This window comes from Eublepharis macularius, chromosome 9, assembly GCF_028583425.1.
Source record: "Eublepharis macularius isolate TG4126 chromosome 9, MPM_Emac_v1.0, whole genome shotgun sequence".
Taxonomy (NCBI): domain Eukaryota; kingdom Metazoa; phylum Chordata; class Lepidosauria; order Squamata; family Eublepharidae; genus Eublepharis; species Eublepharis macularius.
In genome coordinates, this window is record NC_072798.1 from 21928784 (window position 1) to 21952287 (window position 23504).

The 23504-nt window shown below is 42.1% G+C and overlaps 1 protein-coding gene across 2 annotated transcripts; it reads left to right on the top strand.

Moving 5' to 3' along the window:
- The first annotated feature begins 454 nt into the window (after window positions 1-454).
- Window positions 455-22827, top strand: RAD52 (RAD52 homolog, DNA repair protein). Of its 2 annotated transcripts, XM_054988785.1 has the most exons (12): window positions 455-536; window positions 5800-5873; window positions 9461-9562; window positions 10361-10454; window positions 14024-14091; window positions 15624-15742; window positions 15835-15910; window positions 17144-17331; window positions 18616-18755; window positions 19904-19978; window positions 20316-20507; window positions 22160-22827. In XM_054988785.1, exons 2-12 carry the CDS (start codon window positions 5802-5804, stop codon window positions 22219-22221), a joined length of 1188 nt encoding a protein of 395 aa, XP_054844760.1. In that variant the 5' UTR covers window positions 455-536; window positions 5800-5801; the 3' UTR covers window positions 22222-22827. The 2 variants fall into 2 exon arrangements, with proteins under 2 accessions (XP_054844760.1, XP_054844761.1); XM_054988786.1 differs by lacking the exon at window positions 14024-14091.
- Window positions 22828-23504: the final 677 nt, after the last annotated feature.

The window sequence follows — 23504 nt, forward strand, 5'->3', positions numbered from 1 at the left end:
CGTGGCCCCCTGGCGGCGCGAGACGGCCAAGCCCCGCCCCTTCCAGCGCGCGCCTCAGCCGAACACCGCCCTCTTTTTGCCGGCGGGTGCGCGCCCCACGCACGCGCCTCTCAACTGCCCACTTTCCCTTCAAATGCCGGCCATCGATCGATCGATCCGCTCGTACTACATACCAACCTGCGAAGCAGCCTTGCCTCACTCAACGCCCCCCTCTTGCGTAGTGGTTTATGCTCCGCCTCTTCTCCAGGCTCTCCCCAACCAATCGCGTGGAACCGGCGGCGGCTTCTCGTTTGACCAATGAGAATCCTCATTCCTGTACTCCCGCCTTCTCAGAGAGCTCCCCCATACGAAAAACCTCTCGGGCTCCTCCCCCCACTTTCTTTGGCGTAGGCTCTACGTAGTTCTTTTCCTACTGAGCGGTAGGAGGCTCTGCGCAAGCGCGTTTAGCGCGGGCGGGAAGTTTGCCTTCATTCGCTTGCCGTAGGGGTAGCTTTGCCTGGATAGGTTCTGTCTCTTGGCTGGGTGGTCGCGCTTAGGTAAGCGGAGGGAAAAGAGGCGTTAAGTTGGCGCGCGAGCTAGTTTGAAATGTAACTGCTCCGGGTGTGCCTGGGAGCCTTGCTGCAGGGTGTGGTTGCCACCTTCCAGGTGGTGGCTGATGATCTCCCAAAATTGCAACTGATTCCCAGGCCGCAGAGATCTGCTCCCCTGGAAAAAACGTCTGCTTTAGAGGATGGGCTGTTTGGCATTATATATCCCCTGAGGTCCCTCCGTTCCCCTAACCCCACTCTCTCCGGGCTGCAGCCCCAATAGGGTTTCTAGGTTGGGAAATTCCTGGAGATTTGGGAAGTGGAGCCTGGAGAGGGCAGGGATTGGGGGGAGCGCTCAGTAGGGTTCAGTGCCATAGAGCCCACTTTCTGCAGGCGAACAGATCAGGACATTTCTAGCCACCACCTCGAAGATGGCAAGCCTAAATTCCCCAAGATCTCCAGGAATTTCCCAGCCTGGAACTTGATCCCATCATTTGGCATCCTTCCACTGGAATCTGACCAGGGCTTTTCTACAGAGGGATAGCCGTGTTCGTCTGTTATAGCAAAACCAAAGTCTGGTAGCATCTTAAAAACTAGCGACAGTCGTGGAATTCAGATTGCAAATCCAAAGCTAGTAATTTCTGCCTAACATTTCACAAAAGGGTGATTATGAGGTGTACAGCTTTGGAGTGACCAAGACAATAGAGTATAGGGGGGGGGACAGGAAACAGAGTCATGTTTATGTGACACAGTGGGAATATAGTATATATGGGACAGTTGACATTTCAATAAGTTCTGAGGCTCCTGCCTAGAATTAAATAGACATACAGTGCTCATTGAGGCCAGTGCAGGTGATGTGATGCTAAGCTTGTTGGCTTATATATTTGGCTTTACTGAAAAATTGTAAAATAACAAAGATGTTTTAAAGAAATATAGATAATAAAAAATATCTCAGTAATTACTAGGCATGATATTCCTGGATTAGTAGCCCAGTTAGTCTTTAGTGTGGGGACAAAAGCTGTCACCTGTTCTGGATGGGGTGGCACTCTCCTTGAAGGAACATGTCTGTAGTCTAGGGGTGCTCTTGGATCCAGACCTACTGCTGGAAGTGCAAGCTGCAGCCAAGATTGTTTTCTGCCAACTTTGCTTGGTTAGCCAGCTGCAGCCTGTCCTAGGCAAAAAAGATCTCGCCACTGTGGTGCATGCCCTGGTTACATCTGGATTGGATTACTGCAATGCATTCTACATGGGGCAAGTGTTCAGAAACCTCAACTGCTGCAGAAAGCTGCAGCCAGGATATTAGCTGGAGTGGGTCACAAGGACTATATGACTCCACTCTTGGCCCATCTAAACTGGCTCCCGGTCTGTTTTGGGGCACAATTGAAGGTACTAATATTGACCTTTCAGGCCGGTTTGGGACCAATATGCCAGAAGGACCCATGTGAACCCACCCTGCTTTTGGTGCCCTCACTTTAGTTTAGGCAAATGGCAATCCAGGAGAGGAGCTTCTTGGTTGTGGCACCAAAACTCTGGGATTCTCCCCAGGAAGACTTGTTTGTCCCCTTTTGTAGCCATCTTCCACCAGTGGGTAATGACTTTGTTTCATTTGACTTTCTCTCATCTCAGTGATCCACCTTGGCTGCCCAGTGTTTTCATTTATGAGTCTGATACATCTGATGAAGTGAGCTCTTACTCACTTGAGAGCCAGTTTGGTGTAGCGGTTAAGAGTGTGGGACTGTAATCTGGAGAGCCGGGTTTGATTCCCCACTCCTCCACTTGAAGCCAGCTGGGTGACCTTGGACTAGTCACAGCTCTCTGGAGTTCTCTCAGCCCCTCCTATTTCACAGGGTGTTTTGTTGTGGGGATAATAACATACTTGTAAACCGCTCTGAGTGGGCATTAAGTTGTCCTGAAGGGCGGTATATAAATCGAATGTTGTTGTTGTTATTTATTCCAGTTTATGCGGGAATAAATTTTGTTAATCTTTAAGGTACCAGTGGACACCTCTTTTAATGAGCAAGTGTATATTGTAAATATTGGAAGTGTGGTTTTAAAAAAAATCTTTCTGCAGCAGAATTGTGTGGAACAATAGAGAATGCAATGACAATTTGTAAGCTAATGGTTATTACTAAGATGCAACTGTGTAACAATGAAGGTAACTTTGTGGGTAATTAAGGAAATTTTATATTGTCTCAGAGTAGAAGTAATAATTAAGAAAGTACCTGAGCAGATTATTCATGTTGTAGGGTAAAATATTTTTGTTGGAAGGATACAAGTACAAAAGATAGATGTGTCTGTATGTTACATAAGTTTAGCTTGCTGCTGTACAAGGTTTCTGTTCATGGCAATTTGGTTTTTGTATTCAAGTTTAGGCAATAACGTACCCTTACTACTTAAAAATATGTTCCTTCCAATTTATTCTTTTGTTCAGAGTATATAGTCAGCCTCTAGTAACTTTGCTTTCCCTTTTGTTCAGACAACAAAAAGCCTTGATAAGTGACAAGAAAATTAGTAGCAATTTGTGTAACTATTTTTGCAGTTGATCTAAAAACACACTAATTACTTCAGCATGTGATGTAATACCATTAAAGTTAAGTCTCTTGAGTACCTGCACAGATAAACTGGCCTTCAGGCCAGTTTATCTAATTGTGCATTAAGTGTAGAAGGTAGATTGGAACTATAATGTGATGTGGTCTTGAGGGCTCCTTTGGAAAAGCAAGAGTCATCGTTTCTTAGAGTTACTACTAAGAAAATACTTCCATCATATTGTTGTGCTGTGCAGTCTTCCTTCATACCAAAATACCCCAATAGCGTACAGGTCCCATTCTCACTCTGTCCATGTGATATATGCCACCACCACTACCACTCTTCCTACCCATTGTCATTGCTCACGAGTTCTCTATGGCTTGATGACTGGGTCAAAAATGGCATAAAGGCCCTTACAAATGGAGTGCCTTCTGGGAAGATGTTAATTGAAGGTCCAATCCTGTCCTGGCATAGCTGAAATTTCCATTCCTGTGCTCCTTGCCTCATAAGCCTAATGCTAAAATGAAAAGAGTGTTGCTAAAGTGAATATTCAGGGAGGATGAAATGCTCCCCAGCATATTTCTCCACCTTTAATACCTGGTTTTTAACCGTCCAGCTTAGCTAGATCACTACTGGATGTATCATGTTAAAGGATGTACAGGTAATTAATCCTTAGTGTCAGGGCTTTTTTTCTGGGAAAAGAGGTGGTGGAACTCAGTGGGTTGCCCTCGGAGAAAATGGTCACAAGGCTGGTGGCCCCGCCCCCTGATCTCCAGAAAGAGGGGAGTTTAGATTGCCCTCCGCGCCACTCAGCGGCACGGAGGGCAATCTAAACTCCCCTCTGTCTGGTGATCAGGGGGCGGGGCCACCAGCCATGTGACCATTTTCAAGAGGTTCCGGAACTCCGTTCCACTGCGTTCTTGCTGAAAAAAAACCCTGCTTAGTGTTATGGATGATGTCATTGGGGCCATAGGATACTCTTGCTGAATGTAAATATAGGAACCAACTTGGCATCAAAGTTCTTGGTAGGGCTAGGCTTAAAGTTGTCTCTCTGTTGGCTTGTCTATTGTTGTGTGTGTGTAAAGTGTCATCAAGTCGCAGCTGACGTATGGCAGCCCCATAGGGTTTTCAAGGCAAGAGACATTCAGAGGTGGTTTGCTTTTACTTGCCTCTCCGTAGTGACCTTGGTGCCTCCCTTACAAGTACCAACCAGGGCTGACCCTGCTTTTCTTCTGAGATGTGACAAGATCGAGCTAGCCTGGGCCATCCAGGACAGAACAGCCTATTGTTATTGGTAATTGCTTCAGAGGGCTGTGTGTAAGCAAGGTCAGGCCTTACTTCCCTTTTTCCAGGTCTGTGAAAGGAAAGGGTCATTTTCTAGGAAAGGCTCTAGATCCTTGATGATACATTGAGGAAGTTTTAGTGTTTTCAGAGGCAGCCCTACAGAGTGCATTGCAGTAATCTAATCTGGTGATCAGAGCATGAATTGCTGTGGTCAGATCACATTTTTTGAGGAACAGTTGTAGCTGGTATATCAGCCAAAGTCAATAAAATGTGTCTCCAGCTGTAGGACAGAATCAAGCAGCACCCCAAGCTAAGAACCTGCTTCTTTAGGGGGACTGTAGCCCTCTCCAGGACAGTCACCAAGCCAGTGTGGTATCATAGGGTGACAGAGTAGGATCTGGGAGACCCAGGTTCAAATCCCCACTTTGCTATGGAAACTTGTTGCATGAGCTTGGGCGGGTCATACACTCTCAGTCTAACCTACCTTAGAGAGTTGTGGGGATAAAATGAAGGAGAGAATGATGTAATCCACTTTGAGTCCTCATTGGGGGACTCATTAAATTAATTAAAATGAATAAATTAAACAGCTTCTCCATTGACCAACAGTATATCTTGTCTGGATTGAGTTTCAGTTTATTGGCCTTAATATATCCCTTCTCCAGGCACCTGTTCAGGACTTCCATAGAAGTATCTCAAGGCGGGAAGTGACACTTGGACTCATGAGCAGAAAAAGGTGTTCTAAATCTTAGTATTCAGGTAGTACTGTTGAATTGAAGATAACAAGGCAACTTTGTTAGTCTTTAAGTGCCTCAAAATTTTGGTTTGGTTTTAACAGACTAACTCAGGTATCCCTCTGTAATCTGAAACAATAGTGGTGTTTTTCTTCTTGTTGGAAATCGTATACACCTGTTCATTGCTTTAGTTAGTATAACCAAAATATACAATTAGGAACATAGCTGAGAGAGGTTAAACCTGTCCTTCATCCTAGATTCTGGACATACCATAGAATAAAGGATAGGGAGCATGCTTGTTTCTCTGTGGATGCCCCCAGGTATAACTCCCTTACTTTCCTCCATGTGAGTAAGTAATTTGTTTATATAGGGGAAAGCAAAACTGTACTTGGGAGGCACTATTGTGATGAAGGCAAAACTGTTTGGCATACCCAGAGATTGTTTTCTGGGAAAAGAGGTGGCGGAACTCTCAAGAGGAAAATGAAGAAGAAACACATGGGATTCTTTGAAATCATATTATTTTCAAGAACTATTGCCGAGTATTTTCAAGAGGTGCCGGAACTCCGTTCCCCCACGTTCCCCCTGGAAAAAAGCCCTGGGCGTACCTGACACTGGGTAGCCTTCCCTACTCACAAAAGTCCCACAGGGGTACATTATGCCTTACATATTATGTGGATAACTCTTTCTTTTTGCTTATGCATGCTGATTATCTGGTTTCTTTCACTTCTTAGGAATGTCCAGAAGAGAGATGACAACTGATGAAAATAGCAGCACTGGAGCTGGTTCCAGTATGTGTTTTGGACAGGTCAGTGTATCATCACATCCAACTGTCTGTGAGAATTTCTGCTGCTTTCTGAGAAATCTACTAGGAACAGGGTTATGCACCAGAGCTGGTAGAAAGAGTTCCATTAATTTTCAGAGGGCTTCCTTAATTCCCTTTTTCCTAGTGATTAATATATCTCTTTCTTCCTGCCTTTCTCCAGCAATAATAGCTTTACTTGACCTCTTGAGAGCTGTTCAGTATTACTGGGCAAAAAGTCTTCCTCATCCTGATTTCTGTTAAAATCCTGATATTTTGCTTATCTGTTGACTCCACTGAATTTTTTATAAAGGAAAGTAGCATCTTGCTCAAGTTAATATGCATATCCTTGGTGCTAAACTGCTTCCTTTCTTAGCTTCATAACTGGAAACAAACAGATCTTAGTCAAACTAAGCTTATACCTTTGGAAGTGCTGCATGATAAAATGCCTTCCTTTTGATATAGATTAATTCAGCTGACAAATGTAATTGGTGTGGTAACTGTTTTCACAGTACTTTTTCTCTTCATCCTGCCATTACTTTGTTAGAATTGTCAGGAGGAAGTAGCTTTTCTGCACTTCTCCCTTCCTTTCCTACATAGGCTGACAGAGCTGTCTGGAAAAATGTCCCCTCTAGAAGCTGCTACACATTTTCACAGTTCAGTTTTAACATCTAATTCCTGCACAGCATTGCATGAAACAGCATCTTGTACCACTATGCAAAACAATATTGTAACATTTTACGTATGAAACATACCCATAGCAGGCCATTTTTTGTATCAAACTCTTCTTAGGAGGAATAGAAGCTCAAAGCAGGTGAGAGCCCTTTTATAAGGATTGCTTTTCACCATTGTGGATGGTTACTATTTTGTTGTCTGTTTGCTGGTGCCACTGTCCTACGCTTTTTGTTAAGCGTCTTTCATCCACAATCACTGCTGTACTGGAAGAAGAAAGATGCTCAATAGTGATTTGTCCGCAGTTCCACTTGGTATGCTGTTCTCTTCCCTTTGTCTTTGCATGATGGCAGCATTTAAAAGCAAACTATCATAACAGGATCACCATGAATCCAGTTCTGCTAACAAGTTCCACAAAGGTGGCCGGGTTGGTCTGCAGTAGAACAGCATGATTTGAACCCAGTGGCACCTTAAGAGACCAACAAGATTTATGCATGATGTAAACCCAAATCAACTACTAGACAGGATCATTTACTTATCTATTAAACTGAAAACCTCTTTGAAATATTGAACCATTCTCCATAAAGTCTATGTAGTTCCATGATTTATTTTGTTAGTGGGTATTGCTTTAGTGAAATTACTTGCTATCCAATGAAATAGTGAGATTTGCAAACCACCAGATTTGAGCCTCCTTCATCTGAGATTATGAAATTGCTTAGTTAATATTTCTTTCTGCTATACTGAGTATTGGAACAGAAAGACTTGAGTCCAGTGGCAACTTAGAGACAAACAAGAAGGGAGTTTTGACTCTTGAACGCTTATGCCCAGCAAATCTTCTTGGTCTCTCAGGTGCCGCTGGCCTCAAATCCTGTGCATGACACCCAACTAACTACTTGCTTTTGTTCTTGGGCCTTTCTGACAGCCCCCTCCTGTGGCAAGAGTTCCAGCCTTACAACATAAAAACTTCTTTCTTGGTAACTAAAATATTATACTGAAATGGTAGTATCAGTATTAAAATGAGTTAAAGCAGAATCACCTCCACCAATTGTGCCATTGCTCTCTCTTAAATGTATCATCTTACAGATAATTTCAAGGAGGATAGTTCCTTAAATGACTGCTAGCCATGATGACTTCCAAAGGCAAATCCCCCTGAATACCAGTGCTAGAATCAGCAGCAGATATTGTTTTGGAGGGCCAGCAAGCAGCCCAGTTGGTTGGTCAGTGTGTGAAACAGGATGTTGGATGAGATGGCTCACTAATCTGATCCAGAAGGGCATCTGTTATGTACCAAAATAGACTTTGGGGGGCATAGAAAGAGGCATTTTTAGTGGCCGTCCTTAATGCTGGGAATACCAAAGCATGAGATGAAGCAGCTGTTAAAAGGAGTGCAAGATTTCTCCTCCTCCTCTTTCATAAATGTGGTAGGTGGTTGCTGCAGAAGTTTGTTCTCTGCGCCTGCCCCAGGCATGTCTAGCTCCTGCCAAATGTAGAAAAGTTGTATAGTATTTAGCACAGACCCATGCTTTTCAGCATGTGGCATTGTAATGATTTTAAGTAAATGCGTGTATGTGTCTTTAAATGCTTGGTGTGGTATAGATGAAGTGTGGGGGTGAAAGAGAGGGGTGAGTCATTGGTTGATGACAGTGTGTGGGCGGAGTTAATGCAGTTTTAAACTGAGAGTGGAGAAAAAAAGATTCAGTCAGGGCAAGAGAGGCAAACTGTGTGCAGCCTTAGCATGTTTAGGCATTTTTGAGAAAAATATTGAGTCTGGTTTTAGCAGGCAAGCTGTGTGTAGCCTGAATATTTTTAAGCAGGTCTAAGAGAAATATTTAGTCAGGAAAAAGCAGGCAATCTGTGTGCAGCCTGAGCTTTTTTATGTTGTCTGAGAGAAATATAACCTATGTGGAAACCTGAACTGTGTGTTTGCGAAAGAACATACAGTCAGGGAAAAGCAGGCAAGCTGTGTGTGAAGCCTGAGAGAAGATCTGCATGACTGGGTTTAAGTAAAGTAACTTTAAGAACTGAGAACTACTCTTTTGAAACCATCAAGTTTTAGAAATAATATGAAACCAATACGCTTCTTATAAAAATAAAAGTTTACTTTTTTTTTTTTAATCCCAAAGTTATTCCTATATCCCATTCCTATCCTCAGGGCCACATAGTACCACGAAAAAGCCTGACTCTTGGGCACATTACTCAAAGGGGAACTTTAAATGAAATATCTTGGAATATAATATTCCTGGTGGCAGCAATCTACCTAGAGGGTGTAAAAGAAAGATTAAGGGCAAAATCTACCCAAGAGAAAGAAGGGGTCGTAACAGGCATCTCTCTCCAAGATGCAGCACAGGATATTGACCCAAGCCCAATCTGAACCACTGGAGCTGGCTGCCAAATTAACACATTTTCAGTGCAATCCTACAGCGATATACTCCAGTCTAAACCCATTGAAGTTGATGGGCTTAGACTGTAGTAACTCTCCATAGGATTGCACTGTTAGCTTCCCAGTGCTGTGTTAATCTCGAAACGTACAACAGAGGTAGCTGTCTGGTTTCTTAACTTCCTCTTGGCCCCCCCATGCACTGGCATTCCATTCAAGTTACCTAAGAGTAAATACTGCCAGTTCAGCCAGCCTTTCACTTTACCTTCATTGTTATGAGAATTTGTGCCTCATGCTATTTTCTTTATTATGGCTATATATGTTATCTGTCACTGGAACAGTTTGTGGCGATAGCTATCTTGAGAGGTATGATGAAGTTCTTCCTTTTTGGTTATATAACTAGGAATAAGATTGGATTAAAAGGTTGCAGTGAGAGGCAAAAAGCCTGAATGTACCAAATCTTGAGAAGGAGAGAAAACGAGGACAGAGGAAAAGTATGTACCATAACCTAAATCTGTCCATTATTTAATTTTTTTTCTTAAAGTGTCGGTATACAGCAGATGAGTACCAGGCCATCCAAGCTGCTCTGCGGCAGAGACTGGGCCCAGAATACATCAGCAGCCGACAGGCTGGTGGAGGGCAGAAGGTAAAATGTGCATAGACTATTTTTTTTATGTGAATGATTTTCACTATGACTATTCTGCTGTGAATAGATGTTTAATTTCTTTGAGTCCCTTGGGAAGAATGTTTCCTCTGCTCTTACTTAGGAGCTACATGGTCTAAAGCAGAGAGATCTACAAGGCCAAATTCCAACTCCTGAAGGTTACTGTCAGGCCCCCAACTCAAAATCAAGAAAGTGTCTATGGGGATAGGCAGCTGTGGCCATGCTGGCTGCCAACTTTGGGAGTGGGGAAACCTCTAACCCATTAACTTCCATCATCTCCTCTGCGTACCAGGGATCTGGAAAAAAGACATAAGCAGAGAAGAGGAAAAACATTTTTGAATGTATATAATATTCTATATCCTCCCAAGCCCATAACCTCCCACATGTAATCATCAGTCACAACTACCTCCCTCCCTCCCACACACCTGATGCTCCATAGTGCCACAAATAGTGCAGGCATTCTTTTACTGGAAGTTAATATGTTATTGTCCGTTTATTTCTGGTTGAGAGCTGTATATTAAATTGATTTTGTTTGCCGTTTAAAACTAAATGTGGAAGATACTAGGTAACAACTGGGCACTGATAGCTTGTATGTGTGCCCTGTATTCCATTTTTCTCTTGACATGATGATCCTAACTTCTAAGCTGTCTTGCAAGGGCATATGTAGACACCCACATTCTTCATGAAAAGAAGGCTTCAATATATCAAAACTGGGTTTTTGAAATCCATTGCAATTTGAGCTAATATACAAAATAACAATTCATTTCTTCCTGCTTTCAGGTTTGCTACATCGAGGGGCACAGAGTTGTCAGTCTGGCCAATGAGATGTTTGGTTACAATGGCTGGGCTCATTCAGTCACTCAGCAGAACGTTGGTGAGTACCTGACCAAAACAACCTCATGCGAAAGGTTCTTGCATAAGGGATAAAATACGATTGAAATGAAATTGTAAACAATATCTTTGTGAATTTCCAATTCCTGAGATGTGGGCTGACTGAGGTCTTCACAAATGGCTTTTTGAAGCACAAACCCAGCATGAAAGTTGAGAGACAATGTGAGCTATGAAGGCTCTGCAATAAGGATGACCTTGCCAGATACCGATGCTGAGGTAGTCTTTGCATTCCTGAAATCCAGCTAGCTCATCAGTTGTGGTATTTGTCACCCCCGCAAACGCCATGACTAAAGAACAATCCATCTGCTGGATACTAGTACAGTGAGTCATCTTCTGTCTGTGCATAACTGATCCTTCCAAAGACCTACCTTTTAGTGTGGACTTTGCCTTCTTTGTAGCCAGATTTCTTGCAAAACAGTTCCCTGTGAAAAGATCAAATTTGCTGAAGTGCACTAATATTTTAAGTCCTATTGCTTTTCCTGCTGACTTAACATCCTTGTTTCATCTCACTGCTGTCTCCAGTATTTCGCTCTGCTATTACTCCTCCCTGCTTTCTTAGTCCTGTTGAAAAACTTACTGTTCTGACAAGACCTTAAGCTTTCTTGCTACATTGGTAGTATTTTATGAAATAACCCTCCCAGTGTTGGGGAATGACCTGATCCTAAACATGAATTTTTTTGTTTGACTATCAAAATCAGTCACAAAAACCCTGACAGCAGATACACAGATTCACAAAATAGTTGTGTGTGCTTATGAGAACTGGTATTTCATTTCCAACGTAGTTCAGAGTATTGGAAGTTGAAATTTCTTATGCCATTAAGTCAGGTCTTGACAAATTTTCTTTGGCTCTAGGAGCCAGCCCCAAAGATTTAAAAGCCAGAATCATTTTTTAATATTAAGGGTATTCTGAAGACTATCATTTCTGATCCTACCATAAAACCTAATCCTAGCCTCTTCATAGTTGCTTGTAATTTTATTAAAGCTATGGCAAGTTTTGTAGCATATACATAAACAAGCAGAAGATGCTCAAAATGTACAAGGGAGGAAAATCCCATCAATCCTTGTTCTCCAATTTCTCCCTTCCCTCTTTCCCACTCCTCCTTCAGCTCCTCCTGTACCCTCCTGCTGACCACCCCCCCCCATCAGCTGGGTGTCAGAGGGAGAGGAAAGGTTGAAGCAGGAAGTACAGTCTTTACACTTCCTGCTTAAAGCTTCTTTCCATCGCCCCTGCTTATGAGGGCGTTGTGACAGGCTTTCCTTTCTACCTCCCATCGCTGGTAAGTACATGGACCCATAATGCTGACTTTTTTATTTACATTCTGGAGTCATTATTCAGGATTAAATATATAATACAGAGGCCAAAATCACCACAGAAAGCTAACCCTATCTAACTTCTTCCCAAATTTCCTTAATTCCAGTATTGCTTTTAAAAGCTCGATTTAATTGAATATTGGAACCAGTATAGAAAGCAACTAGTTAAGAAATTAATTCATCGACCACCACTGAATGGTGTAAAGTTAAGAAGTTAAGTGTACATATAAACAAATGATGAGTAGAACTTCGTGCATATTCCTTTTCATGCCATGCAACAAAACATTATGATGTGAAATTAAATGATACTTCCACTGAGAAGCGACTTACAATAAAATCAATGTTGAAAATATTGGGTGCCAAAAGGAGTAAAATTATTATATGCTCCAGACTGATGAGTATCTTGTTGAAACCACAGTACTTCTGGTTTCCCTTAGAAGGCGGCGTTGCAGTACCTGTGATCAGCTTGGCTGGAATCAGCTGCCATTTGGTTCCTCTCCTCCCAGCACTGCTTCCATTAGTGGCCACTGCATGTCTTTTCCTTTTGCATAATGTCTACTGGATTTTAAGCTGTTGTTAAGACATGTCAACAACCTGGGGCACACAGCCTAGTAAATTTGTGGATTAAACTAAAGTGTTATATCATCTTGGGTGAGAACTGCTAAGGATATTAATCAAATTTTCAGTTGTCAATGGCATGGCCCATCACCATCCAGATTCAGAGGTATGTTCCAGTTCCTGGGCTGCGGTACCTTGATAACACTTTGAGGAACTTAGGAGCCAAATACATGCAGGAGTTTCCCTAGAATTTTCCTAGATAATTTCTTGTACATGATTTGCTAATATTATTTCTCTTAGAACAGATCAGAGATTCTTCTACAGTTACACCCGATTTCTTTTTAGAGCCTATTGCCACTATAACAGTCTATTTATTCAACTGTTCTATTCCCCATTACATATTGTGCTTGTTTTTGTAAAATGTTACTAATATCCATCAGCTAACTTCAAAAACTATCCATTAAACAGCATATAGGACTCTTATGTGCTAAGTATCTAAGGATACTTAAATTTGGAGATTGGAGCCAAGTGGACAAGACAGATCTTCCTACACACCTGAAAAAAGCCCCAGCTTTGCAGAAAAATCTGAAACTAAAACAATACATTGAGGGTTAAAAAAAAGCCAAAAGGATAAAAGGAGCACCTGTAGCTTTACCCAGAGGCCCACAGTGACCCTTGCTAGGCAGCCATAACAGTTTAGCCAGTATTTTAGGCTTGGTTTCTATCAATGAAAGACAAGGGAAAGGGCAGGGTCCTTTCCAGGCTATTTTGGCCTTTGAGGATAGACTCATTGGGGCCAAGCCCAGAAGCAACTGCTTGATACCACATGATTTGCATGACTTACCCAGGCCTGGCTGTATGCTACTGTTCAACAGCAGTCCTCCCTCCCCCCACAAATGCCAGAATAGTGTAGTGGTTAGAGTTTCAGTGCAGGATGTGAGACCCTGGTTTGAGTAACCACTCTGCAGTGGAAGCTCACTGGGTGACTTTGATCCAGTTACACACACTCAGCCTAACCTACCTCTCAGGGTTGTTGTGAGGATAATATCGAGGGAAGTAGAATGATGTAAGCTGCTTTGGGTCCCCATTGTGAAGGGTAGTATATAAATGAAGTAAATTAATAAATATAGATGAAGAAGGAGGGCAGATAAAAGGTTGTTTATTGGGTTTGAAAGAGAGGACGTAGGTAATGGCAAGCATATGGAGGCTGCCAGGAGGAGGGAAAGAAGAAAGAGTTGTGGGGAAAGGAGATACAAGGGAAAGGGGAGTGCCTGCTGCAAGTCTTTGCTGGTTCCCCACCATGCAGCTGCTGGGGGCAGGGGGGGGCGGAGAATGAAAGGTGAAAATGGAGATAGACAAAGGTGGGTGGGAAGAAGAAGGAAAAGGGGAAATGCTGTGAGGGGCAGCAAAAGGAAACAGGACTTGGTGTGGGAGGGGGAAACGAGGTGACCCTTGCAAATCTTTGCAGGTTTCCACATGTTAATGAGTTACTTTTGGAATTCAGCTAATAGAGTTAATTTTCTTTTATTTTTTTAAAAAGAAAAGCCCTCTATTTCTTGTGCTTGAAGTTTTGATTCCAATTATATTATTGCAGATGTTCATGATGCAACTTTTTTGTGCAGAAAAGCCACCCAACCTTGCTTTTTAATTACTGCTATAACTTTTTCTTGTTCTCTTGCACAGATTTTGTTGATCTAAATAATGGCAAGTTCTATGTGGGTGTCTGCGCCTTTGTAAAAGTCCAACTTAAGGTAAACAGGGGCACTTTAGTGATTAGAAGGATTTATAATCAATTAAATATGCATTACAATATGGTTAAGATGTTACTTCCTGTTGGACAAAATACTCATGTTTAGTCATGTTATTGCTAGACACGATCATTTAATAACATTCAATTTATATACAGCTTAATGTCCACTCAGAGTGGTTTACAAAGTGTGTTGTTATTATCCTCACGACAATCTCCCTGTGAGTTGGGTGGGGCTGAGAGCGCTCTGGAAGAGCTGTGATTGACCCAAGGTCACCCAGCTGGCTTCAAGCAAAGGAGTGAGGAATCAAACCCGGTTCTCCAGATTAGAGTCCTGCGCTCTTAACCACTACACCAAACTGGGTCTCCTATGTTTTTTTTTTTGAAAATCTATGTATAGCTTATCATCAATATATCTAATTCTCAACATGGCCTCATCTGTGAACCCAAATCCAGAGATTGGGGCAATGGACATAAAGGACAGATCTTCTACAAACCTGAAAAAAGCTCAAGGTTTGCAGAAAAATCTAAAAGCTGAAAAAAAGGGGGGTGGAATTTAAAACCCAACAAATGATAGAAACTTAAGGAAATTAAACAAAGGCCCTCACAGGGGCCTTTGTGGTAGTTGCTAGGAAACCACAAGTGTCTCACCAGCCTATAAACCCTAGTTTCTGTCAGTAAAAGGTGAGGTAGGGGGCAGGGCCCTTTCCAGGGCTGTTTCTGCCTTTAAGGGAGGATTCATCAGTGCTAGGTCTGGCAGCAGCCACCAGGCACCATGATACAAGAATGATTCACCCAGGACTAGCTGCTTACTACTAATCCACAGCAGCCCCCCAAGACAGTATTGTGTAGTGGTTAGAGTTTCAGAGTAGGCGCTTGGGGACCCAGGTTAGAATCATCACTCACCACTCTACCATAAAAGCTCACTGGACGACCTTGGGTCAGTTACAGATTCTCAGCCTAACTTACCTTACGGGGTTACTGTGAGAATAAAATGGAGGAGAGAAAAATGATGTCAGCTGCTTTGGAGTGTCATTGTGGAGAAAGGTGTGGTATAAATGAAATAAATGAATAGTCAGTATAGCTGAAGAACGGGGGGCAGATAAAAGGTAGGTTGATTAGTAGTTGGGAGAGAAGGAAGCAAGAAAAGGGGAGAAGCTTATAGGGGCTTTCAGAAAGGGAAAGAAGAAATAGTGGAGGAAGGAAAGATGCACTGCAAGTCCTTGTGGGTCCCCCACTTGTAATGTATTATTTCTAACAATGTACTGCTGTGAAAATAACACTGCATTTATCTGCTTTGGCTACAGTTTCCAGGTTCGGGCTTGATCTTACTCTGAAGATTGGAACAGGCTGTGCTAGCATAATGTTGCAGAGTAGATTTGCACCTAAGTGCTTGTGGACTCCTTGAAAACTACACATAACTGTACAGTACCCGATTAGCCTTATTTTTCCTGAAAGCAAGCACAGAAAAGATGGAAGGACATCCACAGCCAAAGAGCCATTTAGCCAGTATTGAACATTCTATTCACATTGCAGGATGGGGCATATCATGAAGATGTTGGCTATGGAGTAAGCGAAGGCTTGAAGTCTAAGGCCTTGTCTTTGGAAAAAGCAAGGAAGGAGGCAGTTACTGATGGACTGAAAAGGGCACTGAAGTAGGTGGTAACCAATATGCAGTAATTTTGCTGTTCCAGGAGGGCTGTGAAAACAAGGAAACTGAAAGATAATAAAATCTCTTCTTTCCTAGGTGCTTTGGTAATGCGCTTGGGAACTGCATTTTGGACAAAGACTACTTGCGCTCAGTGAATAAGCTTCCTCGTCAGGTGCGTTACATGGGACTTTCAAGGACACTGGAAAGTTACGTGGATTATAACTAGGAAACTAGAGTTTTGAGGGGGTACAGATTATTCAAATGGAGTAATTGGCACTATTTGTTCATGTACATAACACATGGAGGTGGCATGGTCTCCTTTGATTGCTGGTTTCGTAGTCTGGGCTGTTCATATAGAAAATTACATTCATGGTTTTCACTTGAATGATTCTCTTCTAAAGTACAAGCCAACCATGTCTTTAATGTGTGTTTTTGATTAGAGCTCTATTTCTGTGTCTTGCATTGTTGCATAAAGTGGATATGTTGTTTTCTGTTAACTTTCTGTTGGGGGAATTCAAAAAATACTAGAATATGTTTTCTTCATATTGCTGAGGGACAGTGCTTTCGTTAGGATGCTATTTATTTTAGATAATGAAAGAGATACAAAAAATTAGATGACTAAAACATGGATTTAGTTTGTATTCCAGCTTTTGATCCAGGAGTCCCTAACACAGTTTACATACAATTAAAAAATATAGACGTTGATGGCCAAATCATAAAAATCATTCAATGAAGACAAGCAAATTAAAACCATCTACATATCTTCTCTCTCTTTTACAAAGCTTCCTTCTTTTCCCGTGTTCCTTATGTGTTCACATCACTACCTTGACTTGCTCTTTTCTTTCTGCCCCCTTTCCACAAATTAATCTCATCATTCGGATAGCTCCAGCCCAGAATCCTAACAGTAGTCCTTGTTGACAGCAGCCCGTGATGTTTGCCTCCCTACCTGGCCTTCCATCAAAGAGGGCAGCATATGCTTGTGGGCATTGGGGAGAAAACGGCAGATTAGCTCAAATTATCACCTTAACTGATTTCCAAAGCACACTTAAACCAAGTTAATCTGTGAGTTTCCTCTTTCTCTGTTAAAGAGAATAGTTAGGCTCTTTTTATGTGGTCTTTGTCACTGAAAATCAGAAGAAACCAAAGATGATCCATAAAGTGCATTTCAACAGGCATTGGTGACTACATCTTACTGAAATCACTGTTACATTAGTCAAATAACTGCATTAGCTCAGTTCACAATGCAGGGCCCAAACCTGCATGCTGGATGGAATAGGTAAAGGCTGCCAGGAAAGCAATTTGTCTCCTGGGCAGCTTGAGAGATAAGGAGTCTATGAAATGCTTCTCTTACATTCTTAAGTTTCTCTAAGCACTGAATGGCCTTTTGTTTCATTCCTTTTACTAGATGCCCCTGGATTTGGATTTGGGCAACGCTAAAAGGCAGGACTTTGAGCCTGCTGTGGAGAAGGCAAGATACAGTAGCTGCTTACAAAAGGAACAGGAAGACCAGCAGCAGTTAACCACAGCTACTTCCGGCAAATCTGACCAATCAGAACCTTCACTGAGCACTTCTGAACAAGATCAGGAAAACAGGTTAGACACCCCCCACACATACACCAGGTCGGATTTTAATTCATATTTTCTATACAGAACAGCAGTTCTGGGCGTTTTAAATTTAACAAATATGTAACACAGTTGCAGCTCAAGTCTGGAGTCATGGATCATGTTTGAGTTACTCTGAACTGTGGTTCAGTGATGTGTTCTTGTATATGAATTTGAGCATACCATGTTCTGTATACTCTTGTGACTCTCCAGAGAGTAATAGCAGAAAGTGCTTAGTTGAGGATATTTTCAGATGGGTAGCTGTGCTGGTCTGTAGCAGCAAAGTAAAACAGGAGCCAGGAGCACCTTAAGGACTAACAGAATTCATTCTTTAGTCTTCAAGATGCCACTGAACTACTGTTTTATTTTGCTCCTTAATTGAAGGTGCAGTCTGTGGATACATACATGGAGTCCTTCCAGGACTATTGTCAGTAAACAGTGAGGATGCTAAATGTTTTCGTTCTGTTGCCCATTTGCCAGAAGAATCAAAATCCACACCCCAAGAAGAAAAGATTCAGAGCTTGTCTGCCTGTTCCCTCAACTAAAAATCTAATTGTTTTCATTTTCAATGCCTTGGACCTAAATATAAGTAACAGATCTTCTGTTTAGAAGCTCAAAATTGTGTGGAGCAAGCCTTAATTTCCCTTAATAAACTAGGGCATGGCATTCAACCTTCCTTTCTCCATCAAGAGAAAAAAGAGAAACTTAAAGTTCCCAATGACAAATATAATTTAGTTCTTGTGAGACTCGTTTTTGTAGCATCTTCTAAACATTAGAAGCAGTTGTGATTCTGTTCCCAGACTGTATTCCCTAATACATAGTAACCTCCTGACATCAGTCAAATAAGCTTTATGTCTAATGATCAAATTCTATATTCTGCAGTACAAAATTCAAAATCTGAGCCGCAGTCTCATATCTGAATAAATCAGTTGTGTTTATGAATATATGAGACCTGCTAGTCACAGAAAGCTAGGCTGCTTTTTCAGCATTCAGCCTCTAGGTTTTGAGATTTTGCCTGTTCACAATTATGTATGTATTTCCATGACCCTAAGAACCAGGGTGTGTTGATTTTAAAGAAAGCTGAAATTTTCCAAGAGTTGAATTGAGATAGATAACCTATTTTTGTTATCTTGTATGGGATGTGCACATCTCATGATTACCTTTTGTGGCAAATTGTCTCTATTTCCTCCACCTCCCCAGGTATAACCTGCTAGGTTGGTTAAGAGGAAGGAAATAAATTGATAACATCACTTGGTCTGTATTTTCTCATGGTAGAGTGTCGCTGCCCTTGGAGAGTGATGCCACGTATCAGCGGAAGTTACGGCAGAAGCAACTGCAGCAGCAGTTTAGACAGCAGATGCAGAAGAAAGAACAGATCCAGCCAAATGTTCCAGTTGGTCAAGCTCTCAACCATGGTAACATACTAGTTAGATCCTGCATCTGCCACAGAATGAAGAACTTGGAACAAGTAGGCAAAAAACTTGGCAGACAACTGAAAGAGAGATACTAAACAAGTGTGTATTGTATATCCTCCCAAGCTAAGTGTGTTTAAAATAAAAGTGTCAGTATAAAGATTCAGTTGAAATTTGAATCTCTTTCTGCTTCTCTGACCCCAAAATCAGTCCTCTGCTGTCATACAAAATCACCAACTATAGAAATATAAAATGGTATAATCTGTCACAACAGGTTCTGATTTTGTGAGTGAATGTATAATCTGGAATTAAGTTAGGGAAGCAAACTTCAATCTATTTAATCAGCAGATAATCAACTAATAATTAGAAAACAATCTGCTGCTGCTGAGAGCCAAGCTACAAGTGACGCCTGACACAGGTTGGACACTTGTCAGCTTACCTCAAGTTTTGATGGGAAATGTAGGCATCCTGGTCTTACAGCTTGGATCTCCATTTAATTGAAGTTTACAGAACCCCTGCCCCACAACCAGCGGAAGGGGGGCGCCCGGCAAGAGCCCGACGCCTGCACTCCCCTCCCAACCGCATGTTCTCCCTCCCATAGACTGCTACATCACTTGTAGTTTGGCTCTGAGTAATTGGTAGAGCTGATAATTAAGAGCTGAAGCCTTTTTGAGGCTATTTCTGCTTGTTACTGTACTAGGGAGGAACAAATTGGAGATGAACGGTGGCTGTTGTTTCCTTCATTTGGACTAAAAGGCATCTTTATTTAGGGTTTTGTAATGTACAAATTTAATCAGTTGGTTAGGCACCTGGCTCTTAGCAGATTTAACTGATGAAGGAACTAATCAGTTGACAGACCTAAACGTTTTATTTTTTAAAAAAACCAGTTATCTTAACCAAGTTGATCAAGTTAAGTACTTTATAGTACTCATAAAACTCATTAATGAAAATTATATAAATCTGGAGACTGTTTTAAAGACAGCCTGCTTCAGTGTCAGCAGGGATCCATTTTTGTCTTGTGATACCTCATTATTAATAAAGTTGAAAGAATCATCATCCCTTTCCAAACCTGAAGCTAACATAAGCATGCATGTCGTCAGTTTGCCTTCTCTGTCTGGCAGCTCTAACCAACTTCTGTTTGTGTCCCAAAGCTCATAATGTCTCTCCTATGAAGCGCAGTACTTCAGCCCAGCTAGAACCTACTTTGGAAGAGGAGTTCCTTGCAGGTGAGTATAGAATTGCTGTGTACTGGACAGTGGAAAGTTCCTGTGAAATGACAACTAAGGTGGCACAGTACATGCAGGCAAAAACAATTATTTTCCCAGGTACTTCCTACAGAACTGGTTTGGTTGTAAATTGGAATCTCAAGTATTCCTGAATGAGCAAGGAGGGGAAATGTGGTGGGGTGTGTGTGTGTGCTGTATTTTTTCTTTTGGCAAAGAACACCTTTCTGTCCCATGTTGAGCTGCTCCTGTTACTGTTTAACTCCAATAATTGTCAGATGTAGAAGGGACTGATCAGTAGCTGGCTTTACCTTCTCTGTTAATGCTTGACTTGTTTCAGATGACCCTGGGCTATGGGACTTGCCCTTGGAGGCTACTGACCCCAGTGTTACCCATCACAATGCAGCACCTGTTCCAGCCCAACATCACATGATGACTCGCAACAGAACACCTCAAAGAATAAGCCATCAAAGAACATACACAAAAGCTGTACCTTGGCAGGCATCCATTAGTCCCAAACCCTACTCACCAGGTAGGTTATGTGAGAGAAAGAGAGAGACTTGCTACAGAAACAAAAGCATGCAGTTTGCTTATGTAGGAGAGGGGTACAAGGCACATCACTGTGTTTGAATATATTCACCCTTTTTCAGTGAACAGATGGGTCAGGGCCAATGTTCCCTCTAAGCTGTGCAGTGCTGTGAGCAAAAAATCTACTTCATGAGCTGAAACAATAACGTGCATTAAAGTTGTGAGCGCCCCCCCCCCCCTTTTAAATGTTTTTCAGTCAGCAAATATACAAATAACCCTGAGGTTACTTCCGTTTCACGCCTTGTTCTTTCTCTAGGTGCCCCTTTCTCAAGATTTCATTGCCTTCTCATAGCGGCATTTTCCCTTTCTTGGAAGTCTTTAAAAAGCTCCTGAAAAATATCTCTCCTGTTCTGGGATGTTGAGGCCTAACCTTTCCCTTTTCTTTGCACTCTTGTGGGTTTTTTTAGCATTATAAGCCTGAATATAAAGGCCATGCTTCATTATTGCTCTTCCTGGATCTATCTGCACATTTGACATAGTAGACCATGCCATTCTACTGAGGCATGTGGAAGTAGAACTGGGTATCAAGACTAGTTTAAATTGTTTCTCAATTTAAATTCTCGCCACCGGGGCCTCCTCCAGCACCCGGCACCAGGACGGGGAGATTGTGCAGGCGCCCACTCGCCGCCGCAGCCTCCTCCAGCACCCAGTGCCGGGGCAGCAAGATCGCGCAGGCGCCCACTCGCCGCCATGGCCTCCTCGAGCACTCAGTGCCGGGGCGGAGAGACCACACAGGCGCATACCCGCCAACCCACTTACTGCTGCTGTGGCTGTAGCTACCTCTGCCTCCTCCAGCTCCCGGTGCCGGAGAGGCTGTTGGGCAGGCCCAGAGGAGGGGCAGCTCAGCCGTCTGCCCACCACTGCCTCCTTCTCTTGTTCCCAGCGCCAGGACTGAGAGGCTGCTCGGTGGGCATGGAGGAGAGGGAATTCCTTGGCACTAGGGCCGGAGCTACATCAGGCCCTCCAGGTGGGCCTGCTGTGCGCCAAGTGGTGAAAATTTGCGCACAGTTGTGCACAAGTGCACGTTAGCAGGAACACTGGTCAGGGCCTATAGTTAATGGAGCCCGTTTTTTATCATTGCATGTTTCTGGCTTAGCAGTGTTCACAGTACGATCCTATGCTGCATTTCTCCAGTTTAAGCCATTAAAATCAAGATTGGAGCCCTCTTAGTGTAAGATGAAATACTTCACTTTGCTTTATTTGCCAATATGTTTTTCAAAACACTGTTGCATAGACTGGAATAATTAGCATAGGGTTCCACTGTCAAGATGCCAATTCCAGTGGCTTCAAATTTCACAGCTGTGTCTGAAGCCTGTTAAGTAAAGAGGAGAGAGAAAGGGCCTCTCACTTCTCTTCACTGCTTCTGAATATATTTTGTAGTAAGATTAAATCTGCAGTTTGGAGTTAACTTCCCTGGAAGTTAGCTCTACCAAAATTAAATAGGATTAGCTTCAAAGCAAGTGTGTTTTGCATGTAGTTGCACAAAGTTCAATCTTCAGCCAGAATAAGAATGCTCTCCTAGAGAACATAATTGCTTCCTCCATATGCAGGCCACATTGTATAAAGAAAAATCTCAAGGATTTATTTCCTTTTTAGCAGAGTGCAGTCCATACAGGAGAAGTCAAGGCATGAAGAAGAGAAGATTGGAGCCCTCTTAGCATAAGATGAAATACTTCACTTTGCTTTATTTGTCAGTATGTTTTTCAAAACACTTTGCCATTACTTCATGGATTCTGTAGTTTGTTTTGGCTGCAATTTTAGAATGCAGAATATTTCTTTCCTAGATTGACATCCAAACAGCACGTATAGGAAAAGAACAGCGTAGAAAGTGTTTGCAGTATTTTAAAATCACTTTATTTTTATGCTATCTTCAGACCACAACCCTGATATCTTATCCTAGCTTGACACAAACTAAGATTCAAATGCAACATTATAATTTTTTGTCATTTTATTTTAATTGAAGACCACCTTCTTAACTAGTATGAACTAGTTAACTTGTGCTATAAGATGAACTTGTGCTATAAGATGCTTAGTTGGCTCTGTGCTTGAACAGGGGTAAACTAGTCATTTGCTCAGTAAAAATGCAGAGATAAAAAGTTACCAAGTACATGAAGGTTACCACATTTTAAAGCTGTACATCTGAAACCAACTTTTTGTGGAATAAAATTGTTTTAAGTATTTGCTTCTATAGGATATCAAACCCCTAAAATTATACAATGCTAGCCCTTTTATTAAAGCAATTAAATGAAAGCTTTAAATCATAAAAGCAGTGTTATTTTAAATCTGCAGATAACCTTTGTCATTTTCAGATGTAGAAATCTCCTTTAATCATGTGCAACCTGGAGATCTATTTAATTTTGGGCCATATAGCCTTTCTCTTGTGCTCTTGAATATTTGAAATTAAGAAAAAAAACAGTATAGCATTGAGAGGTATGAGCATTTTTATAGGCTATAACTTAAATCTAAAGTGGATGTGACATTGTGCTATCAGTGAAGGATCTTTCCAGCATTTCTAAAGGGAAATAAATGCCATGTAATATGCTGCTATAGTTCAGAACTATTTGGTGGGGTGTTATTCCTTCATTAACCAAAACCTAACTTGGTTTCCCTGGGATATCAATCCAGACAGCTGGTTTTGATTTGTTGTTGTGGGTTTTCCGGGCTGTATTGCCGTGGTCTTGGCATTGTAGTTCCTGACGTTTCGCCAGCAGCTGTGGCTGGCATCTTCAGAGGTGTAGCACCAAAAGACAGGTGCTACACCTCTGAAGATGCCAGCCACAGCTGCTGGCGAAACGTCAGGAACTACAATGCCAAGACCACGGCAATACAGCCCGGAAAACCCACAACAACCATCGTTCTCCGGCCGTGAAAGCCTTCGACAATACATGGTTTTGATTTGTGAAACTGCAGTGGGAGTTGAGAAGTTAAACCTGTCTTTCAA